Raw genomic sequence first — 20,591 nt, forward strand, 5'->3', positions numbered from 1 at the left:
CATAGACTGTTCTCTCTGCTACCGCACGACAAGCGGTACCGGAGCGTCAAGTCTAGGTCCAAAAGGCTTCTTAACAGCTTCTACCCCCCCAGCCATAAGACTCCTGAACAGCGAATCAAATGGCTACCCAGACTATTTGCATTGCCCCTCCCCCTTTTTTTACACTGCTGCTACTCTCTGTTTATTATCTATGCATAGTCACTTTAACTCTACCTACTTGTACATATTACCTCAATTACCTCAACTAACCTGTGCCCCCGCACATTGACCCTGTACTGGTACCCTCTGTATATAGCCTCGCTACTGTTATTTTACTGCTGCTCTTTAATTATTTTTGCAAGCATGCATAATAACAAATCAACATGCTATATTAATATGTGAACCTGGTGAAATTCACAAAGCATTTTAACAACTGTTACATTCACCCCTCCTGAATTTCACCAACCTTGTAAAACTAAACAAAATAATCTACCAAGCATAAAATAAAATAAATTAAACTATTGTTGCAAACTAACTAGCTAGCTATATATCTAACTATCCTTCTATGTATTTTCCAATATCTGATTATCCATTGATCTCATCCATGTCTTGACGACTGTGTCGCAAACTACGTACAAAAAACGTAATCACGTAGGACCAATCAGAGTAAAGTTAATGAGTTCCGACGTCATTCATACGTCTCCATTATAAGTCATTTCCTTGGCGTCCATATCGGATTGTTTATCCGGTGATGTTCCACAGCAACTAAAGCTGGGAGTGGGAAGATGAACGATCTGCGAATGTAGTTTTTTGGGGGAAAAACGTACCGTTGGATTACTTGTTAAATAATCATTATTCATCATGAAGGTGGGCTTTGCACTCGTTCTCCTCTGGTCTCTCCCAATAACCAATGGTAAGTACAGCAACTAGCTCATTTAGCTGTAGTTAGAGATCCCTGTAAATGGATAGCTAACGTTACCTTCGGTCAAACTCGGTGGGTTTTATGTCGACTTGATTTGTAATATCTGAGAGCTATTTAAACATTAGTTTCTAATGGCGGGTGGTACGTCAGTGGCTGAACCCCGTGTGTTTAACTACATGAATATAGATGTCGACCCGATGATGTATATGGATACAATATTGTTATGTCTTCGCCTACACGGGGTGTGTTCGTAAATTCACTGTGGAGTATCAGATGGTGCTCCGGACGTTTTAGAAAAATCAGAGCATTGTCAGATGTACCTTTTTTTTAAAAATAAATAAATTAGGAGTGCTCTGGTTCGAGGTGTAAGGGTTGCTCCAAGCATTCAGACCACACATGCTAGTTACTTCCACCTTCTGACCATTTTTCTCTCGCCCTAGCAGAGCTGCTTAGTCTGTTAGCCACACGGCCATATTTTCACGTTACAGCGCTTGTTAACGGGAAACGGACGGACTGACGTGACCCGTGCTAAGTAGCTCGCTATCTGCTTCTCTGAACAACTGTGTTTACACATTTGCGGCGTCTGTCTTTGTTTATACACTGAAAAATAATGTCGGCTGCAACTGCGTTCACCTTTTAAAACCGTGTACAGTAAGTATTGATTTTGATGTGATATGCAAGGAAATGGATTTGTTTCTAGAACCGTGCCGCAATTGGGAATCGATTCACGCTTACATTGAGTTTATTTTATTTTTCGTTCACCTTTATTTAACCAGGTAGGCCAGTTGAGAACAAGTTCTCATTTACATCTGCGATCTGGCCAAGATAAAGCAATGCAGTGTGACACAAACAACAACACAGATTCAGTCGGTGCGGCAGGGTAGCCTAGTGGTTAGAACATTGGGCTAATAACCTGAAGGTTGCAAGTTCAAATCCCCAAGCTGACAAGGTACAAATCTGTCGTTCTGCCCCTGAACAGGCAGTTAGTTAACCTTCTGTTCCTAGGCCGTCGTTGAAAATATGATTTTTTTTTTTCTTAACTGACTTGCCTAGTTAAATAAAGTTTATTTTTATTTTTTAAAGTAAAATTACAATTTAGCAATTAAACACTGGAGTGAAAGATGTGCAAGTAGAGATACTGGGGTGCAAAGGAGCAACAAAAAAACAATATAGTGAAATAATATACCTGCTGGAGCGTGTGCTACGCATGGGTGCTGCTATGGTGACCAGTGAGCTGAGATAAGGCGGGGCTTTACCTAGCAAAGACTTATAGATGACCTGGAGCCAGTGGGTTTGGCAACGAATATGTAGTGAGGGCCAGCCAACGAGAGCGTACAGGTCGCAGTGGTGGGTAGTATATGGGACTTTGGTGACAAAACGGATGGCACTGTGATAGACAGCATCCAATTTGCTGAGTAGAGTGTTTGGGGCTATTTTGTAAATGACATCGCCGAAGTCTTTATGAAGTTTTACTAGGGTAGAGGTGTACAGAATGGTGTCGTCTGCGTAGAGGTGGATCAGAGAATCACCAGCCGCAAGAGCGACGTTTTATGTATACAGAGAAAAGTCTGCATGTGAATTGAACCCTGTGACACCCCCATAGAGACTGCCAGAGGTCCGGACAACAAGCCATGCGAGCTCTATCTGAGAAGTAGTTGGTGAACCAGGCGAGGCAGAAACCAAGGCTGTTGAGTCTACCGATAAGAATGTTGTGATTGACAGAGTCGAAAGCCTTGGCCAGGTCGACGAATACAGCTGCACGGTAATGTCTTTTATCGATGCCGGTTAAGATATCGTTTAGGACCTTGAGCGTGGCTGAGGTGCACCCATGACCAGCTCTGAAACCAGATTGCATAGTGGAGAAGGTACGGTGGGATTCGAAATGGTCAGTGATCTGTTTGTTAACTTGGCTTTGGAAGACCTTCGAAAGGCAGGGTAAGATAGATCTAGGTCTGTAACAGTTTGGGTCTAGGGTGTCTCCCCCTTTGAAGAGGGGGATGACCGCGGCAGCTTTCCAATCTTTGGGTCTCTCAGACGATATGAGAGGTTGAACAGGCTAGTAATAGGGGTTGCAACAATTGTGGCGGATAATTTTGGACGTTCCTGATTGTCTAGCCCAGCTGATTTGTCGCGGTACAGATTTTTCCGCCCTTTCAGAACATCAACATGTTTTAATGGGGCATGCTTACTTAAGATGGTGAGGAAAGCACTTTTAAAGAATAACCAGGCATCCTCTGTGTGTATTTTTATTTCTTATTTAACTAAGCAAGTCAGTTAAGAGCAAATCTTATTTGCAATGACAGCCAAACCCGGACGACGCTGGGCCAATTGTGCGCCGCCCTATGGGACTCCCAATCACGGCCAGTTGTGATACAGCCTGAAATTGAACCAGGGTCTGTAATGACGCCTCTAGCACTGAGATGCAGTGCCTTAGACCGCAGCACCACTCGGGAGACTGAGGTTCATACAGAAATGGTTTGTTGATCGTGTGGAAGAACTTGACTGACCTGCACGGAGCCCTGACCTCAACCCCATCGATCACCTTTGGGATGAATTGGAATGCCGACTGCAAGCCAGGCCTGATCGCCCAACATCAGTGCCCGACCTCACAAGTGCTCTTGTGGCTGAATAAAAGCAAGTCCCTGCAGCAATGTTCCAACATCTAGTGGAACCCTTTCCCAGAAGAGTGGAGACTGCTGCTATAACAAAGGGGGGAACCAACTCCATATTAATGCCCATGATTTTGGAATGAGATGTTTGACTAGCAGGTGTCCACATACCTTTGGCCATGTAGTGTATTTTAAAATGTGTCTTTCATGAGGGAGGATGATGAAAGGTCACAAAGTTCTAACTTTACTTGTTACTATCAATTCGTTTTACTGATATTTTGTTTAGGAATTATTAATTGATTAAAACAATTCCATTACCAAATTGTTAACGGAATTTATGAAAAAAAAACGGTAACGGAATTTCTGCCATTGAATTGGCTACATTTGGAATTCATAGTCACACCATTGTTGGGTACACAAATTTGGACAGCACAGTAGAGTACAATAAAGCAGTACCTTACAGTACACATTAGATCACACGAGTTGCGTACACTGTTTTTTATTTATTTTACTAGGCAAGTCAGTTAAGAACAAATTCTTATTTTCAATGACTGCCTAGGAACAGTGGGTTAACTGCCTGTTCAGGGGCAGAACGACAGATTTGTACCTTGTCAGCTCGGGGATTTCAACTTGCAACCTTTCGCTTACTGGTCCAACGCTCTAACCACTAGGCTACCCTGCCGCCTCTACACTCTAACCACTAGGCTACCCTGCCGCCTCTACACTCTAACCACTAGGCTACCCTGCCGCCTCTACACTCTAACCACTAGGCTACCCTGCCGCCTCTACACTCTAACCACTAGGCTACCCTGCCGCCTCTACACTCTAACCACTAGGCTACCCTGCCGCCTCTACACTCTAACCACTAGGCTACCCTGCCGCCTCTACACTCTAACCACTAGGCTACCCTGCCGCCTCTACACTCTAACCACTAGGCTACCCTGCCGCCTCTACACTCTAACCACTAGGCTACCCTGCCGCCTCTACACTCTAACCACTAGGCTACCCTGCCGCCTCTACACTCTAACCACTAGGCTACCCTGCCGCCTCTACACTCTAACCACTAGGCTACCCTGCCGCCGGAGCTGTACTTGTATGGCCAAAATTGTAAAACATAGATGTCGATGCTTGGTTCAGATTTGGTCCGGACAACACACATATTGTAGGATATTTGCGCATTGGTGCTCCGATGTAAAAACAATCCTCGTCACATAGCAAAATATTTATTCCCATATGCGCGTAAAATGGTCGACACTAGAGCCCTGCATAGGATACATCACCATGAAGAGAATAACATTCATATCCATAATTAATTATGCATTTCTGTGTAGTACAGACCAGAGACCCGTAATTAAATTCTGTTACTGGGTGTAAATCCACTTTATTTACTGTAGGTCAATAACTGAAAATATATATTTTCAGAGTCAATGTGTCATGTCATAGCTAACGCCCCTTTGTTTTTGCAGATATCGTTGAATTTGAATTCAAAGCAAATATTTAAGACTTTTTGGGAAACGTGGAGATGTTCAGTTAAGGGAGATTTTACTGAAATTCTCTTGCCAAACTTTGCATCTGTGTAGTTCTTCCTGCAAATGTATTTTCATAAATGTTCAGTGTAAATTGTTAAAAGTAGTCCTTGTGCATAGAGATGTATGGCTTGTTAAACTTTTGAAGTCGATGGTTTTTGTTTGGCATACTTAAAAATAAAAATACATTTAACCCCCTTTTTTCCCCAATTTCGTGTTATCCAATTATTAGTAGTTACTGTCTTGTCTCATTGCTACAACTCCCATATGGGCTCGGGAGAGACGAAGGTCGAAAGCCATGCGTCCTCCGAAACCCAACCAAGCCGCACTGCTTCCTAACACAGCACTCATCCAACCCGGAAGCCAGCCGCACCAATGTGTCGGAGGAAACCCCGTACACCTAGCGACCTGGTCAGCGTGCACTGCGCCCGGCTCGCCACAGGAGTCGCTAGTGCGTGATGAGACAAGCATATCCCTGCCGGCCAAACCCTCCCTAACCCGGACGACGCTAGGCCAATTGTGCGTTTCCCCATGGACCTCCCGGTTGCGGCCGGCAGCGACAAAGCCTGGGCTCAAACCCAGAGTTTCTGGTGGCACAGTTAGCACTAGCCTAGCCTTAGACCACTGCCCCACCCGGGGGGGGAGGGGGCCCTTGGCATTCATTTTTAAGTGAAAAATCTTGAGTCACAGTTTAATGCTGTCACTGTGGAATTGCCCTGTAGCCTAAGACCCTCTAGCAACCTTTTAATAGACTTGGAGAGGTTAGGTCAGGGAAGAGGAACTAAAGTCAGCAGACCCTAGCCTAGAGTTTCCTGAATTCCAATGTTCCAAATCGGTTTCAGTGCTTCAGTGACAGTTTCGAAAGTTATGCTGTTCTCCACACTGTACAATTCCTTTATGGTTGAGTCACTTTCTGGCTCTTGGATGTGTCATACTTCATGTTCAATGTACTGTTATTTATCATCAGCAGTGTAACTGGTTTCATTGTAGCCAAGCTATTTATAACCTGTGATGATTCCCGAAACCATGGTTAGCTTTCTGTCACACCCTCATACTTTTTTTTTTTTTATAACTCCAACACCGTGGACTCTGTTTTGGAGTGCAAAGGCTGAGTTAGAGGAAACGTCATAACCAGTCATAGTCATGCACAGAACAAATTAGGCAACAGGAGGATCTCTATCCAGGATTGGATTGAATGTCTCCACAGTGACCAATAAACTTAAATCTTGACATCTAGCCACTTAGTTAGCAAAACAAATGCATAGCTGAAGCCCCTGAGCTGGATATAATTTGACACATCTTTGATTTCTTGTAGTTATACTTGGTTTAGCAGGCACCCCGACTTTGCCCCCCTGATTTAGAAAGAGGAGAAAATGATACAGATTTGAGTCAGAGGGTGCACTGAAGCTTAGCACACACAGATGTTAGGGGAACTGTTCCCTCTAAATTAGATGCCCCCATCTGATGCAACATCCTGTTGAGGCATTGGGTCTCAGTCAAGCAAGCTCTACAAGGTTTTTTCCACACCAGCAGGAGTGGAAAATATCTCTGATTTTGGTTCTGGCCATTCTCACACACACATTCTCAAGTACATTATTTTGGGGGGGAAAAGAAGGTTTGAAATGCTTTTTAAATTTGTACACTTTTTTGGGGGGGGAATTATGATGAAAATGGCCATTTTAGGCTCTTTTAAGATATATATACATGCCTTATGATGACGGTATCATTATACTCCTTATAGTGTACTCGAACATATGGAGAAGCCTGTCTTGATTCTTAAGTAAAAATGTTAACATGACTTTGTTAATATAAACAAAACAAAATATCAATAAAAACACCCCCTTTTCGTTGGAACAATATTATAGTCGTTTCTGTTGGCTCAACTATAGTGTGCATTGTTTTTGCAGTTCAATTGTTAAATTAAAATCTCTACTGTCATATCTAAGCCAATATGACACCACTATCGATGAACATTTGCAAATCAACTTGACAGGCGGAACGCGACACACCGCCTCTCGTCATGATCCGTCCGGCTGTTACAGAGAACCATTATACCAGATTTTTGGCAAGGTCGCTAGCATTAGGGTATTCGGGCAAGGTCGCTAGCATTAGGGTATTCGGGCAAGGTCGCTAGCATTAGGGTATTCGGGCAAGGTCGCTAGCATTAGGGTATTCGGGCAAGGTCGCTAGCATTAGGGTATTCGGGCACTTATAAAATAAATATATATTTTTATATAGAGTAAATCCATTTGAACTGAACAGGTTTTTGGTGCAACCATTTTTATTACATTCACAATGTGTCTCTCTCATGGGCACATTTCTGCTCATTTAAAAACTAAGGATGTGCTACCATTTAAAAAATCTTTTTTTTTTTAGCATTCTTAACAATGCTGACATCTTTCAGCCCTATCTCAGAGTTCTAAACTGGTCGACCAACTCAGTTGCTATGCAACAGTATCAGCTAGCATCTATCTAGGTAACATCAGTTGGATGAGATGCAAAGGAAGATTGATTTATTTTTTTATCAATTTAATCTGTTTACACAATACCCAATAATGACAAAGCAATTTTTCAGACCCTTTACTCAGTACTTTGTTGAAGCAGCGATTACAGCCTCTAGTCGTCTTGGGTTTGATGCTACAAGCTTGGCACACCTGTATTTGGGGACTTTCTCCCATTCTTCTCTCCAGATCCTCTCAAGCTCTCAGGTTGGATGGGGAGTGTTGCTGCACAGCTATTTTCAGGTCTCTCCAGAGATGTTCGATCGGGTTCAAGTCCGGGCTCTGTCTGAGCCACTCAAGGACATTCAGAGATTTGTCTCGAAGCCACTACTGTGTTGTCTTGGCTGTGTGCTTATGGTCGTTGTCCTGTTGGAAGGTGAACCTTCGCCCCAGTCTGAGGTGCTGAGGGCTCTGGAGCAGGTTTTCATTAAGGATCTCTCTGTACTTTGCTCCATTCATCTTTGCCTCTCCTGACTAGACTCCCAGTCTTTGGCGCTGAAAAACATCCCACAGCATTATCCTGCCACCACCATGCTTCACCGTGGGGATGGTGCTAGGTTTCCTCCAGACGTGACATTTGGCATTCAGGCCATAAAGCTCAATCTTGGTTTCATCAGATCAGAGAATCTTGTTTCTCATTGTCAGTCCTTTAGGTGCCTTTTGGCCAACTGCAAGCGGGCTGTCATGTGCCTTTTATTTTTTCGTCTGCCCACTACTGTAAAGGCCTGATTGGTGGAGTGCTGCGGAGATGGTTGTCCTTTTGGAAGGTTCTTCCATCTCCACAGAGGAACTCTGGAGACCTGTCAGTGACCATCAGGTTCTTGGTCAGATCCCCGATTGCTCAGTTTGGCCGGGCTGCCACCTTTAGGAAGAGTCTTGGTAGTTCCAAACTTCTTTAATTTAAGAATGATGGAGACCACAGTGTTCTTGGGGACCAGAATTTCTGTTGGTACCCTTCCCCAGATCTGTGGCTTGATACAGTCCTGTCTCTGAGCTCTATGGACAATTCCTTTTTGACCTCATGGCTTGTTTTTTTTGCTCTGATATGCTCTATCAACTGTGGGTCCTTTATCTAGACAGGTGTGCCTTTCCAAATCTTGTCCAGTCAATTGAATTTACCACGTGGACTCCCAAGTTGCAGAAACATCTCAAAGATGGTCAAACAACATAATAATCATCCCTTGCTCGTGTGACGTGTGCAGTCAAACTCCATGCTTACTAACTTTGTTAGCTATGTGATAAAATGAGTGTCTTTGAACCCAACAGCTGTTTTAAGGAAAAAAATAATAACCAAAGATGACTAAACATTCAATCAGTACTGAAAATCCAACTTTTTGGAACAAAATGTGCTGTCATCACCAGACGGACAATTTTTAAATCAAGTTGATGCATCTATTACAGGGTTTGTAGCGTACCACCTAGTGTCACTGCCCTGGGATATGACGGTCTTGGGTTCAATATGTAGACAATTCTCTTTCGTGTGTAATGAGCCTATAGCCTGCTGTTACATCTTGAGTTTTCATTTGAAGCATGTTGCTATACGTGGCTTGTTTTGGATCATTTGCAAAGACATTGGCTACTTTATTGTAGTCAAATTTTGTTCTCAAGTAATTGCAGTCACAGAGCAACCAGATAAAACCGGGGCGGCAGCGTAGCCTAGTGGTTAGAGCGTTGGACTAGTAACCGGAAGGTAGCAAGTTCAAAACCCCTGAGCTGACAAGGTACAAATCTGTCGTTCTGCCCCTGAACAGGCAGTTCCTAGGCCGTCATTGAAAATAAGAATTTGTTCTTAACTGACTTGCCTAGTTAAATAAAGGTAAAATAAAAATGTGATTTAATGTTTACTGGAGAGCATAGGTGGAGTAAGCATTGTTGTCCTCAAGAATTTCCTTTTTCGGCTTCCGACCAATTTTAATACTCTACAAGTACATCAAATTTCCAGAGTGGGCTCTGCTAATTCTGTGTGAATCAGTTTATGAGCACTACCAACACAGTGAATGGGGAAAATGGATTCAAAGTCAATCCATCTGCTGGTGACTTGCTGAATGTGCAATCCTAAAGGAGGGCTGTGATTGGTTAATGATCTATAATGTCCATTTCTATGTAATAGATGGATCATATCATTAAAAGTACCAGGGCCTACTCTGGAAATGTTTCTTCTGAAGAAGAGTATATTGTTTACAAACGGTATGTCTAAAAAAATAAGCTAAATCGAAAAGTGTCCGTTTGAGATATCAATATTTTTAATGTTGATTAAATGTGACAATTTTTTTAAAAAAAATTTATAGTCTAGACATACTCCATATTTGAGAGAACGCAACAAGGAGTTATAATGACGCCAAGATGGCTATCATGTTTATCTACGTGTTTACAGCTCATTAGGGTCTTAAATGGCCACTTTAATCATGTTTAAATGATAATAATAATAATAATAATAATAACAGTTTGCTGTAAACAGCATGTTAAACATCCTCTCAATGCTGTTCCTATGTGGGAATTACAAGAACATTCTGACATACTGAAAATATTTCTCGCTGGCGTGGAATCGGCCAATAGAAACGCTGGCGTGGAATCGGCCAATTGAAACGCTGGCTGGCTAGTGAGGTCACTGTCATTGTTGCCAGTCAATTGTTTCTTTCTCACCACAGGGGTGTGTTTGCTTATTTGTTCTTCAGAGATTTTAAATATTGGATCAATTCCTCTTTGTTGAATATTTCATGTTGTCCACAGGACATGTGAATTGGTTGGCTGTGAAGAAATACAATGTCGTGTATTTGGCTATGCCGGATTAAGTGATATGACATGCTATTCTATAAAATAATTTATCCGTAATGAATATTACTTGATTGAGCTAATAATGTAATTAATTAGAGAGTTGGGGCACCACAAAATAATATTTATAGAGCCGTTATCCTCCAAATAAACTCTTAAAGACCTAGTAATATTTTACATCAATAGCAGTCAATCATCTTAATTCAGTCTCATCTGAAAGTTGTAAATTCTTGGTTATCTGCATGAACCCTGGCTAACAAGTTGAATCAGCAATACAAAATTGGGTTTAATTATTTATTTACTAAATACCTAACTAATCACACAATTAAACATGCACATAATTAAATCATAACTTGATTACAAATTACATCATAAAGGAAAACATCCCTAAGCGTGCGGAACAGATTTGACAGCTTGTTACACAAAAGAAAAGGGCTGGGTTTGAGTGAAACAGCGGGAAGACTGTGGAACAAAGGGTGAAGCTATGCTATCGTAAATACAGTATTTTATGCATTCTAAATTACTGCCCATTTGGAAAAGGAAAATACAATCAATATTTACTCTGAGCTGCGCTTCGGTAGGTTGGTGGTAGATGGAAGGCCGTGTTGCCCAACCGAGTCCTTTGAGGAATGTCTCTGCTGGTAAATTGGATACGTTGTTGTGTGGTAGATGGGATACTCTGTCTGTTCCTTCCTAACCTGCATTTGCAGCTGCTGTTGCTAACTCAACGGCTAGGAGGTATCAATTCTGTAGTGAATAAGAGTTCAAAGGTCATACCATTCGCAACCAAAGCTCACGCTGATGTTGGCTTCGTTCTGTAGTTATTACCTGAACCATTCTGACATTGGACCGTCGTCCTCACATCTTCGGAACAGGAGGTTACATTGTCGTCAAGGCTTTATATAGGAAGGGATAGGAGGGCGTGTTTGAAAAGTTTTATAGTCCATGTCCCTTCACAGGGGTGGGCCACTGATTGAGCAGAGCCCTACCTTATGAAAACCCAAATCTCACATTTTAGAAGCTAAAATCACATTTCATCCCATTATGAATAATTTCATATTCAAACATTTATATTGAACAACAATTCCATGTGAATCCGATAACTCTCATGTTTAGACTTTCCACAGTAGAGTTTGTCATCTTATCATTGATAATGTCTCAGATGACAACCGAACTGACATCATATTCATTAAGTACCACCGCATATGTTCAATTGGTCGGATTACCAGAATATAGTTAATTTCCCCGCACCTTCTGATGTTCCCAGAATCTCTGTTATCCAAAGGGGTTTGCAAATGTAACATCAGTAGGGTGGAGAGAGGAAACAGGGGGAAAGAGGTATTTGACTGTCCTAAACCTACCCCCAGGCCAACAGCCTAAAGTATGCAAATGTTTAGGCTATTTTAACTTCAAAGTTGCTGCCGAATCAGTTGATAATATCCAACTCCCATCATTTAACATGTAAACAACACGGTACCAAACAGTGAAGAACTATTCAGTGACCCGGTCTGCCTGTCTTACTCTCTGTGTTCCAGTGCTTGCAGAGCTGCCTCAACCTCAGAACCTGACTCTGCTCACCCTGAACACACAGTATGTACTGACGTGGGACTGGGACCAGACAACCACAGGCAACTCTGTTACCTTCACTGTAGAGTACATGGCGTAAGTCACCAGATTCACTCACACCACCCCCGCAGACCCCTCCTACATGTCACATACTGTAGTTCACCTCCCCCTCCTACAGGTCACATACTGTAGTTCACCTCCCCCTCCTACAGGTCACATACTGTAGTTCACCTCCCCCTCCTACAGGTCACATACTGTAGTTCACCTCCCCCTCCTACAGGTCACATACTGTAGTTCACCTCCCCCTCCTACAGGTCACATACTGTAGTTCACCTCCCCCTCCTCCTACAGGTCACATACTGTAGTTCACCTCCCCCCTCCTACAGGTCACATACTGTAGTTCACCTCCCCCTCCTACAGGTCACATACTGTAGTTCACCTCCCCCTCCTACATGTCACATACTGTAGTTCACCTCCCCCTCCTACAGGTCACATACTGTAGTTCACCTCCCCCTCCTACAGGTCACATACTGTAGTTCACCTCCCCCTCCTACAGGTCACATACTGTAGTTCACCTCCCCCCTCCTACAGGTCACATACTGTAGTTCACCTCCCCCTCCTACAGGTCACATACTGTAGTTCACCTCCCCCTCCTACAGGTCACATACTGTAGTTCACCTCCCCCTCCTACAGGTCACATACTGTAGTTCACCTCCCCCTCCTACAGGTCACATACTGTAGTTCACCTCCCCCCTACAGGTCACATACTGTAGTTCACCTCCCCCTCCTACAGGTCACATACTGTAGTTCACCTCCCCCTCCTACAGGTCACATACTGTAGTTCACCTCCCCCTCCTACAGGTCACATACTGTAGTTCACCTCCCCCTCCTACAGGTCACATACTGTCGTTCACCTCCCCTCCTACAGGTCACATACTGTCGTTCACCTCCTACAGGTCACACGATACCCTAGTTCACCTCCTACAGGTCACACGATACCCTAGTTCACCTCCTACAGGTCACATACCGTAGTTCTCCTCCTACAGGTCACATACCCTAGTTCTCCTCCTACAGGTCACACGATACCCTAGTTCTCCTCCTACAGGTCACACGATACCCTAGTTCTCCTCCTACAGGTCACACGATACCCTAGTTCTCCTCCTACAGGTCACACGATACCCTAGTTCACCTCCTACAGGTCACACGATACCCTAGTTCACCTCCTACAGGTCACACGATACCCTAGTTCACCTCCTACAGGTCACACGATACCCTAGTTCACCTCCTACAGGTCACACGATACCCTAGTTCACCTCCTACAGGTCACACGATACCCTAGTTCACCTCCTACAGGTCACACGATACCCTAGTTCACCTCCTACAGGTCACACGATGACTCGTCTGCTTTATTTTACCACCATGAGAGTCATGATCTGGTATTAGGCCAAGACTGCCTCATCACTGACCCTCTCGCTCGCTCCCCAACAGGAAGTACAAGATGAAGATGAAGATGAAGAACTGGAGCCGTGTGTGTGAAAGGACCACACGCACCCTCTGTGACCTCACAGGTTCTGATCTGCACTACCTGGGAATGTACGTTCTCCGAGTCCGAGCCAGCGCAGACGGAGTCAACTCACACTGGGTCAACAAAGACTTCTGCCCTGATATCGATGGTGAGAGGAATGGGAGAAGGCAGACAGACTTGGGCACAGATGGGAAAAACTAAATGAGAGAAGAAAATCAACACAGTTGCGAACATTCACACATTTAAACGCCCACCAACACCTACACACCAACAGCCACAAGCGTGTGTTGTTTGAGTTTATTTTATTTTTACAGGGACAGTGCACATTAATAATCAACGTTTCAGTAAAAGTGCCGGTTTTAGCCAGCCGGCTAATTTTCAACCGCAGTCCCTGGGCAGGTTATTAAAAACAATTACAATATAGACAATCATTGAGCAGTGAGCACACGCAGAGCAACATAGGACAAGCAAGACGTAGCATACAGACAGAACAACATGGGACAAGCAAGACGTAGCATACAGACAGAGCAACATAGGACAAGCAAGACGTAGCATACAGACAGAGCAACATAGGACAAGCAAGACGTAGCATACAGACAGAGCAACATAGGACAAGCAAGACGTAGCATACAGACAGAGCAACAGGACAAGCAAGACGTAGCATACAGACAGAGCAACATTGAACAAGCAAGACGTAGCATACAGACAGAGCAACATTGAACAGATAGCAGCAAGACAAAATTCATAAAGGCAACAAAGTGTTTCCACACCTCACAAGCTACAGACAACATGGGAAAATGGCAACACACAGCTAGTGACCATGTTCACAAATCTGATTGACCTTTTAGCCATTTTGTGAAAGTGTGATATGTGGTGCAGTTATGTGTGTCTGATGGCAGTGTTTTCCAGACATGGGACGCTCTCACAGAGGAAATGGATTTACTAAAGGTGCTTTTCCTTAAGGGAACTATACAGTCACCTCTCATGGCAGACCTTGAGGATCTGCTGCCATATGTTTGGGTTTTCTTAACAAAAAGTGGAGTGGAGGCGGAGCCAGGCCATTTAGGATCTTGAATACAAGACATGCATCGGTGTATTGCACATATCCTCCCGCACACACACAACACTATCATCGCGCGCGCACACAACTACACTCACTCACAAACAGTTAATCTGTCCTTCACCAAGAATCATTCCCAGGACTCTGGAGTCGCCTGTATGGCAACTATTGATTATTAGTGAGTTTATTTTGGTCTTATCTGTTCTTCCCCCTGTCTAGCTTCGTTGGGCCCACCGTCCAGGGTGGAGCTGGCTCCTGTGGGGAACCTGCTGGATGTGACCATCTCTGACCCCCTGACCAGCACCCAGCACTCCATGAAGGAACACGTCCTTTTCCTGTACTACCGCATCCTGTACTGGAGCCGCTCTGATGACCCTCAGGTACTGGCACAACCTTCTGCCTTGTTTTGTGGCCTCTAAAGACTCCTGGGCCTCCCCTCAGTAACCCTGGGACTGCTGTCACCTGGGCCTCCCCTCAGTAACCCTGGGACTGCTGTCACCTGGGCCTCCCCTCAGTAAACCTGGGACTGCTATAAAATACCAGAAGCTACAACATGTAACATTCTAAACAACAAACTTAAAGATAGGAACACAAGTGTGTTTTTCTATTGTTGGATTCGGGGTAGACTTTGAACATTGCGATATTAAAGACATGATAGATCAGAGCCATAGTATGTAAAGGAGTGAGGAGTTAATGGGTCTCTCTAGTAAGACAACTAAGCTTGGAATATGTTGAGTGATTACATGTGGCAGGCATTGATAAGGGGCGATGGGTGGAGATCTTAGAACCTAACAATGTCACTGAGGGAGAGAATGTAATGTTTACATTGTCAGGATATGTCACTGAGGGAGAGAGGGTAATGTGACATTTACATTGTCAGGATATGTTATTGTTAGCCATCAGGGATCCTCTGGGAGGAGAAGAGACCACAGTCTGGTATCAATAACCATGACAGCCGTGAGTTGGGGAGGAGTGAGCACTTTGGGGTAGAGGTCAGATTAACTGAGGAAGAACAGATATCACCAAGGTTCTGTCTAACATTGGCTGTTGGGTTGTGGAAGAGGAGACTTAACCCTATCTCCTAGGCTAAATATCAATGCTTGTGTGAAGTGTTTTTTTTGTTGTCCCGAATCACCGCTGTAATGACCCTTTGGGAAGAATTAAACTTGGTTTAGCTTCTCTAGTGTCCGTGAGTTATTTAGCATTATGCAGGGACTGGTTGGTGCTTTGTATTCTGGAAGGATTTGAAGTGTTCCATGTTGGTGCTTTGTATTCTGGAAGGATTTGAAGTGTTCCATGTTGGTGCTTTGTATTCTGGAAGGATTTGAAGTGTTCCATGTTGGTGCTTTGTATTCTGGAAGGATTTGAAGTGTTCCATGTTGGTGCTTTGTATTCTGGAAGGATTTGAAGTGTTCCATGTTGGTGCTTTGTATTCTGGAAGGATTTGAAGTGTTCCATGATGGTGCTTTGTATTCTGGAAGGATTTGAAGTGTTCCATGATGGTGCTTTGTATTCTGGAAGGATTTGAAGTGTTCCATGTTGGTGCTTTGTATTCTGGAAGGATTTGAAGTGTTCCATGATGGTGCTTTGTATTCTGGAAGGATTTGAAGTGTTCCATGATGGTGCTTTGTATTCTGGAAGGATTTGAAGTGTTCCATGATGGTGCTTTGTATTCTGGAAGGTTTTGAAGTGTTCCATGATGGTGCTTTGTATTCTGGAAGGTTTTGAAGTGTTAATGTTCTCTGGAACTCTTCCAGTTGAAACAACATCAATAACCCTTCTGCTGTGTCCCTGTGTTACACCAGAGCAGATAGAGATGATATATAAATCATACCTATGTCCCAAACCTTTCCTGGAGTACCCCCAACCGTTCCACTTTTTTAGACGTATTCAGGACTAGCACATCTGATTCAACTTGTGAAGGGCTTGATGAGTTCACCACTAGAATCCCATGTGCTCCTACTGGAATGGGTGAAATAAGTGGAATGTCTGGGGGGGTAGTGCAAGAGAGGGCAGCGTATCCCAACCCTGTCTGATTTTATAACGTGTTCTTATTGGATGTTCAGGGTCTGAAGCCTAAAGTGTTGGACTCTAGCAACAACCTGGTGACGCTGCCTGAGCTGGAAGCCTGGACGTGGTACTGTGTCATGATCCAGTCTCGCTACGACTACTACAACAAGACTAGCAGCTACACAGAACCCCAGTGCATGCAGACGGAGGGTAGGAATGACCACTTCACACTAAAGACTTGGAGATTTGTTTCCAAATTGCTTGACAAATTACCTACCTGTATAATGTGTGTAGAGATGCCAGAGAGTGTGTTTTACAGGAGTAATTACATAATAAGGCCACTAAAGTGTGACTGTCCTCGTCCTCAGGTGACACCCCGTACGGGCAGATCTTCCTGTACTTCCTGGTCTCCATGATGGTGTGTTTCCTGCTTGTGTTGCTTCCCTCCTACACCTTCTTCAGGTTCTACAGAGTCCTCAAAAACACCTTTTACCCCTCTATCCAGCTGCCTGCACACATCCAGGAGGTAGGCCTCACAAATGCTTACTCAACAGTAAACAGCATAACAGTAATATCCAGGTGTACCGTCCATCCTCTTGGTTGGTGGGTGTGTCTGGATGTTTAAGGGTGGTTGGGAATAAGCAATGACAATTTTATCTTTCTCTCTTCCCCTCCCCCCAGTACCTCTGTGACTCCTCCCCCGGCTCCGACATGCCCCGCCTCCTCACTGCTGATTCAGAGGCGGAGCTGTGCTGTGATAAGCTGACCATCTGTCCTGAGGTGGTGCTACTGGAGATACACGTCCCTCCTTCCCTCACAGCGCCCCCCTCAGAGCTGGAGCAGGACAGCGGCAGGCACATCCGCCAGGACAGCGGAGACTCTGGAATCTACTCCACAGAGGGAGGCTCCGCCCAGCAGGGTCGTAGTGGTGGGGAGCCAATCAGGAGAGACCAGGAAGTGGACTCCTGGCAGACACTGGAGCAGGTCAAGATGGAGGAGATGGGGAGAGAGTCGGCTGACGAAAGAGATCTGGACGAGGGGGTTGTGGATGTTTGCGTCTGAGGAGAAATGGAGAGAGGAGAGCTGGGTGGAAAGCATCAATGATGGTTGGTGGTTTGTAACGAGGAAATGAGAATGGTTGCACAGAATGTTCTCAAGTCTCCGTCTTGCTGCTTTTCCTCAAAGGACACTGAAGACGATGACGTCTCTGAGCCAAAGACGCATCGTCACCTGTCCTGCCTACATTAAAGGAAACATCTACTCCAAAACTATCTTATGATATTGTTTCATTAAGTGCACTGTTGATACAGTCCCAAAATGTTTTGCATGTCAACTGCTACTTGAAAGTCCAATATTTTGAAAACGTATCGGTTGACATGCAAAACATTTTGGGACTGTATCATCAGTGGACTTAATGAATCCCATGTTGCTGTGGGGTTTTTTCCAAGGGTATAGAAACAAGCTTTAAAATGTCAGATTTAGTATGGGGGGGCCCATTTGACTTCAAGATGTCTAAAAGACCCCAGTCCATCTTGCTTTTCTATGGCCGGTGTAATGACGGACATGTTTTAGTGTAGTTTGGAACACGTTTATCTCATCTCAAGACTCGGCTGGTCACAGCCAAGGGCGTACTTTCTTGTTTCCAGTGAATTCTGAGACCGTGGCTCCATTTAGCGTCCTGTGCAGTGTGTGAATCCAGGGGGAAACAGGGTAGCTCATTGTGTTTAAACAACAGGGTATCAGTTTTAACCATTTCAATCCCAAAAAAATCAACCTATTTTTCCAGTCAAGACATTTTCTTGAAAAGGAATGGTTCTGGTTAATTCATCTTCAAAACGAATCCTGTCGTGTGTTTGTGTGTGTGTGTGTGCCTTGGATAGATAAGACAGTACATTGGCAGCAGTTCATTTCGGGTGTGGGTGTGCGTTGTCAGTGTAAGTACTGAATGTTTGAGAGTCCTGTGTGTGTGCTTAGTATAGATGATAGACAGTACATTGGCAGCAGTGTATTTGGTGTGTGTTGTCAGTGTAAGTACTGAATGTCCTGTGTGTACATAGTCAATGCACGTAGTCCGGGTAGCCATTTGAAGAGCTATTTCGAAGTCTTAAGGCTTGGTTATAGAAGCTGTTCAGGGTCGTGTTGGTTCCAGACATGGTGCCCTGTGGTTGGTTGCTGGAGTCTTTCACAACGTTTGGGACCTTCCTCTTGACACCGCCTGGTATAGTGGTCCTGGATAGCAGGGAGCTCTGCCCGGGTGACGGACTGGGCCGTAATCCGTGATGGTTTGCCCTGCCACATCTGAGTGCCTGTTGTTTTTTATTGTGTTACTTTTAGAAACATTTAATTAGTTTTGTCCTTTTATGATTCTTATAGAATCTGACATCAGGAAGTGTCATGTTTTCTCTCTGATACCTTTTTATTATTTGACTTCATCTTTGTTTTGAAAGGTGCTTTGGTCCAACTGTTACTGATTGGGCCCCTGAGTCTTAAACAAGAACTGAATCCCTGAAGGTCTATGTTTATTGATGTCTCTCTTCCTCTTTCTGATGGTTTGTTCGCTGAGGTGGAACAACTTCCACCTAGAGCAGGGCTGCCCAACCCTCTTCCTGGAGATCTACTGTCCTGTAGGTTTTCAGTCCAACCCTAATTTAACATATCTGATTCAGCTAGTTAAGTTCTTGTTGAGCAGCTAATCAGTAGAATCAGGTATGTTTTAAATTAAGGTTGGACTGAAAACCCACAGGACGGTGGATCTCCAGGAAGAGAGTTGGGCAGCCCTGGCCTAGAGGTTTTTCCACCACATTTTGTCAAAGTTGAACAAGGAAATAATCAGCAAAGCATTTGGATAAGAAGTGACATGAAACCAAATGCATTAACAAATCACCATACCTTGCATCTGTCAAAGCCTCATAACCACAGCCAATGCTAATGTTTATCGTCTGCGCTTTATAGCAAGCTGACGTCTGACGCAGAGTTATATTTACCTAATGTGAGTTAAGTAGTGAATAGTGTTCCCAAAATATTGTCGCATTGTATATCGTTGGGCATGCTGTACAATACTGAGAGCCAGTTTCATCATAGCGCTTGATGGTTTTTGCGACTGCACTTGAAATGTTCTGCATTGACTGACATTCATGTCTTAAAGTAATGAAGGACTGTCATTTCTCTTTGCTTATTTGAGATGTTCTTGCCATAATACGGACCTGGTGTTGTACCAAATATGCTGTACACTATTGCTTCCAAATGGAGTTGAATTCATATTAAAGAAAGTATCTCATCTCATACCCCTTTGCCCCAGGCCTTTTATTGTATACTGACACTACTGATTTTTGTAGTGTAGTCTGTGATTAATAAATTAACACTGGGGCGGGAAGATGTGATTGTGAACATGTTGCCGAACGTAGGTTATTGATACTTCTGAGTTTAACCCAGAATCTTATCTTATTTAAGGAGTGATAGCGACTGGTTTTTACATCAGAAATTGATGGTTATCTGTAGGAACCAGATGGCTTTGGAATGTGTTGGGTGGACGGGAGGAAGTCACAGGATTGCTATAGGGGATACGGACGGTGATCTGTGGGTTAGGAAAATGAGGGGTTGAGGTCAGGTCCCCTTAAAGGGAGAAATGATGGTTTATTACCTTTCTGTCAAACCATAATAGATGGAAGGAGTGCCAACATTTGGATTGTGTGTGTGTGCATATTACACACACACACTTGAAGTTGAAGTTTTACATACACCTTAGCCAAATACATTTAAATTCTATTTTTCACAATTCCTGACATTTAATCCCAGTAAATATTCCCTGTTTTAGGTTATTTAGGATCACCACTTTATATTAAGAATGTGAAATGTCAGAATAATTGTGGAGGACATTATTTCAGCTTTTATTTCTTTCATCACATTCCCAGTGGGTCAGAAGTTTACATGCACTCAATTAGTATTTGGTAGCATTGCCTTTAAATTGTTTAACTTGTGTCAAATGTTTTGGGTAGCCTTCCACAAACTTCCCACAACAAGGTGGGTGAATTTTGGCCCATTCCTCCTGACAGAGCTGGTATAACTGAGTCAGGTTTGTTGGCCTTTCACACACTTTTTCAGTTCTGCGCACAAACTTTCTA

The 20,591-nt window shown here is 43.7% G+C and overlaps 1 protein-coding gene across 2 annotated transcripts; it reads left to right on the plus strand.

Moving 5' to 3' along the window:
* The first annotated feature begins 703 nt into the window (after window positions 1-703).
* Window positions 704-19,754, plus strand: LOC112243382 (interferon alpha/beta receptor 1a). 2 transcript variants are annotated; one of them, XM_042319996.1, is made up of 7 exons: window positions 704-892; window positions 11,845-11,971; window positions 13,364-13,548; window positions 14,680-14,840; window positions 16,527-16,680; window positions 16,839-16,996; window positions 17,152-19,754. In XM_042319996.1, exons 1-7 carry the CDS (start codon window positions 841-843, stop codon window positions 17,530-17,532), a joined length of 1,218 nt encoding a protein of 405 aa, XP_042175930.1. In that variant the 5' UTR covers window positions 704-840; the 3' UTR covers window positions 17,533-19,754. The 2 variants fall into 2 exon arrangements, with proteins under 2 accessions (XP_042175930.1, XP_042175931.1); XM_042319997.1 differs by lacking the exon at window positions 704-892 and adding an exon at window positions 1,529-1,552.
* The last annotated feature ends 837 nt before the right edge of the window (window positions 19,755-20,591 follow it).

Source organism: Oncorhynchus tshawytscha, linkage group LG03 (genome assembly GCF_018296145.1).
Source record: "Oncorhynchus tshawytscha isolate Ot180627B linkage group LG03, Otsh_v2.0, whole genome shotgun sequence".
NCBI classification, from domain to species: Eukaryota; Metazoa; Chordata; class Actinopteri; order Salmoniformes; family Salmonidae; genus Oncorhynchus; species Oncorhynchus tshawytscha.

Excerpts from the sequence above, each read along its gene's own strand:
- LOC112243382 (XM_042319996.1), top strand. The coding sequence starts at position 841 with ATGAAGGTGGGCTTTGCACTCGTTCTCCTCTGGTCTCTCCCAATAACC. Across the intron at positions 893-11,844 it reads GTCTCTCCCAATAACCAATG|TGCTTGCAGAGCTGCCTCAA; the intron begins GTAAGTACAGCA and ends TCTGTGTTCCAG. Across the intron at positions 11,972-13,363 it reads TTCACTGTAGAGTACATGGC|GAAGTACAAGATGAAGATGA; the intron begins GTAAGTCACCAG and ends GCTCCCCAACAG.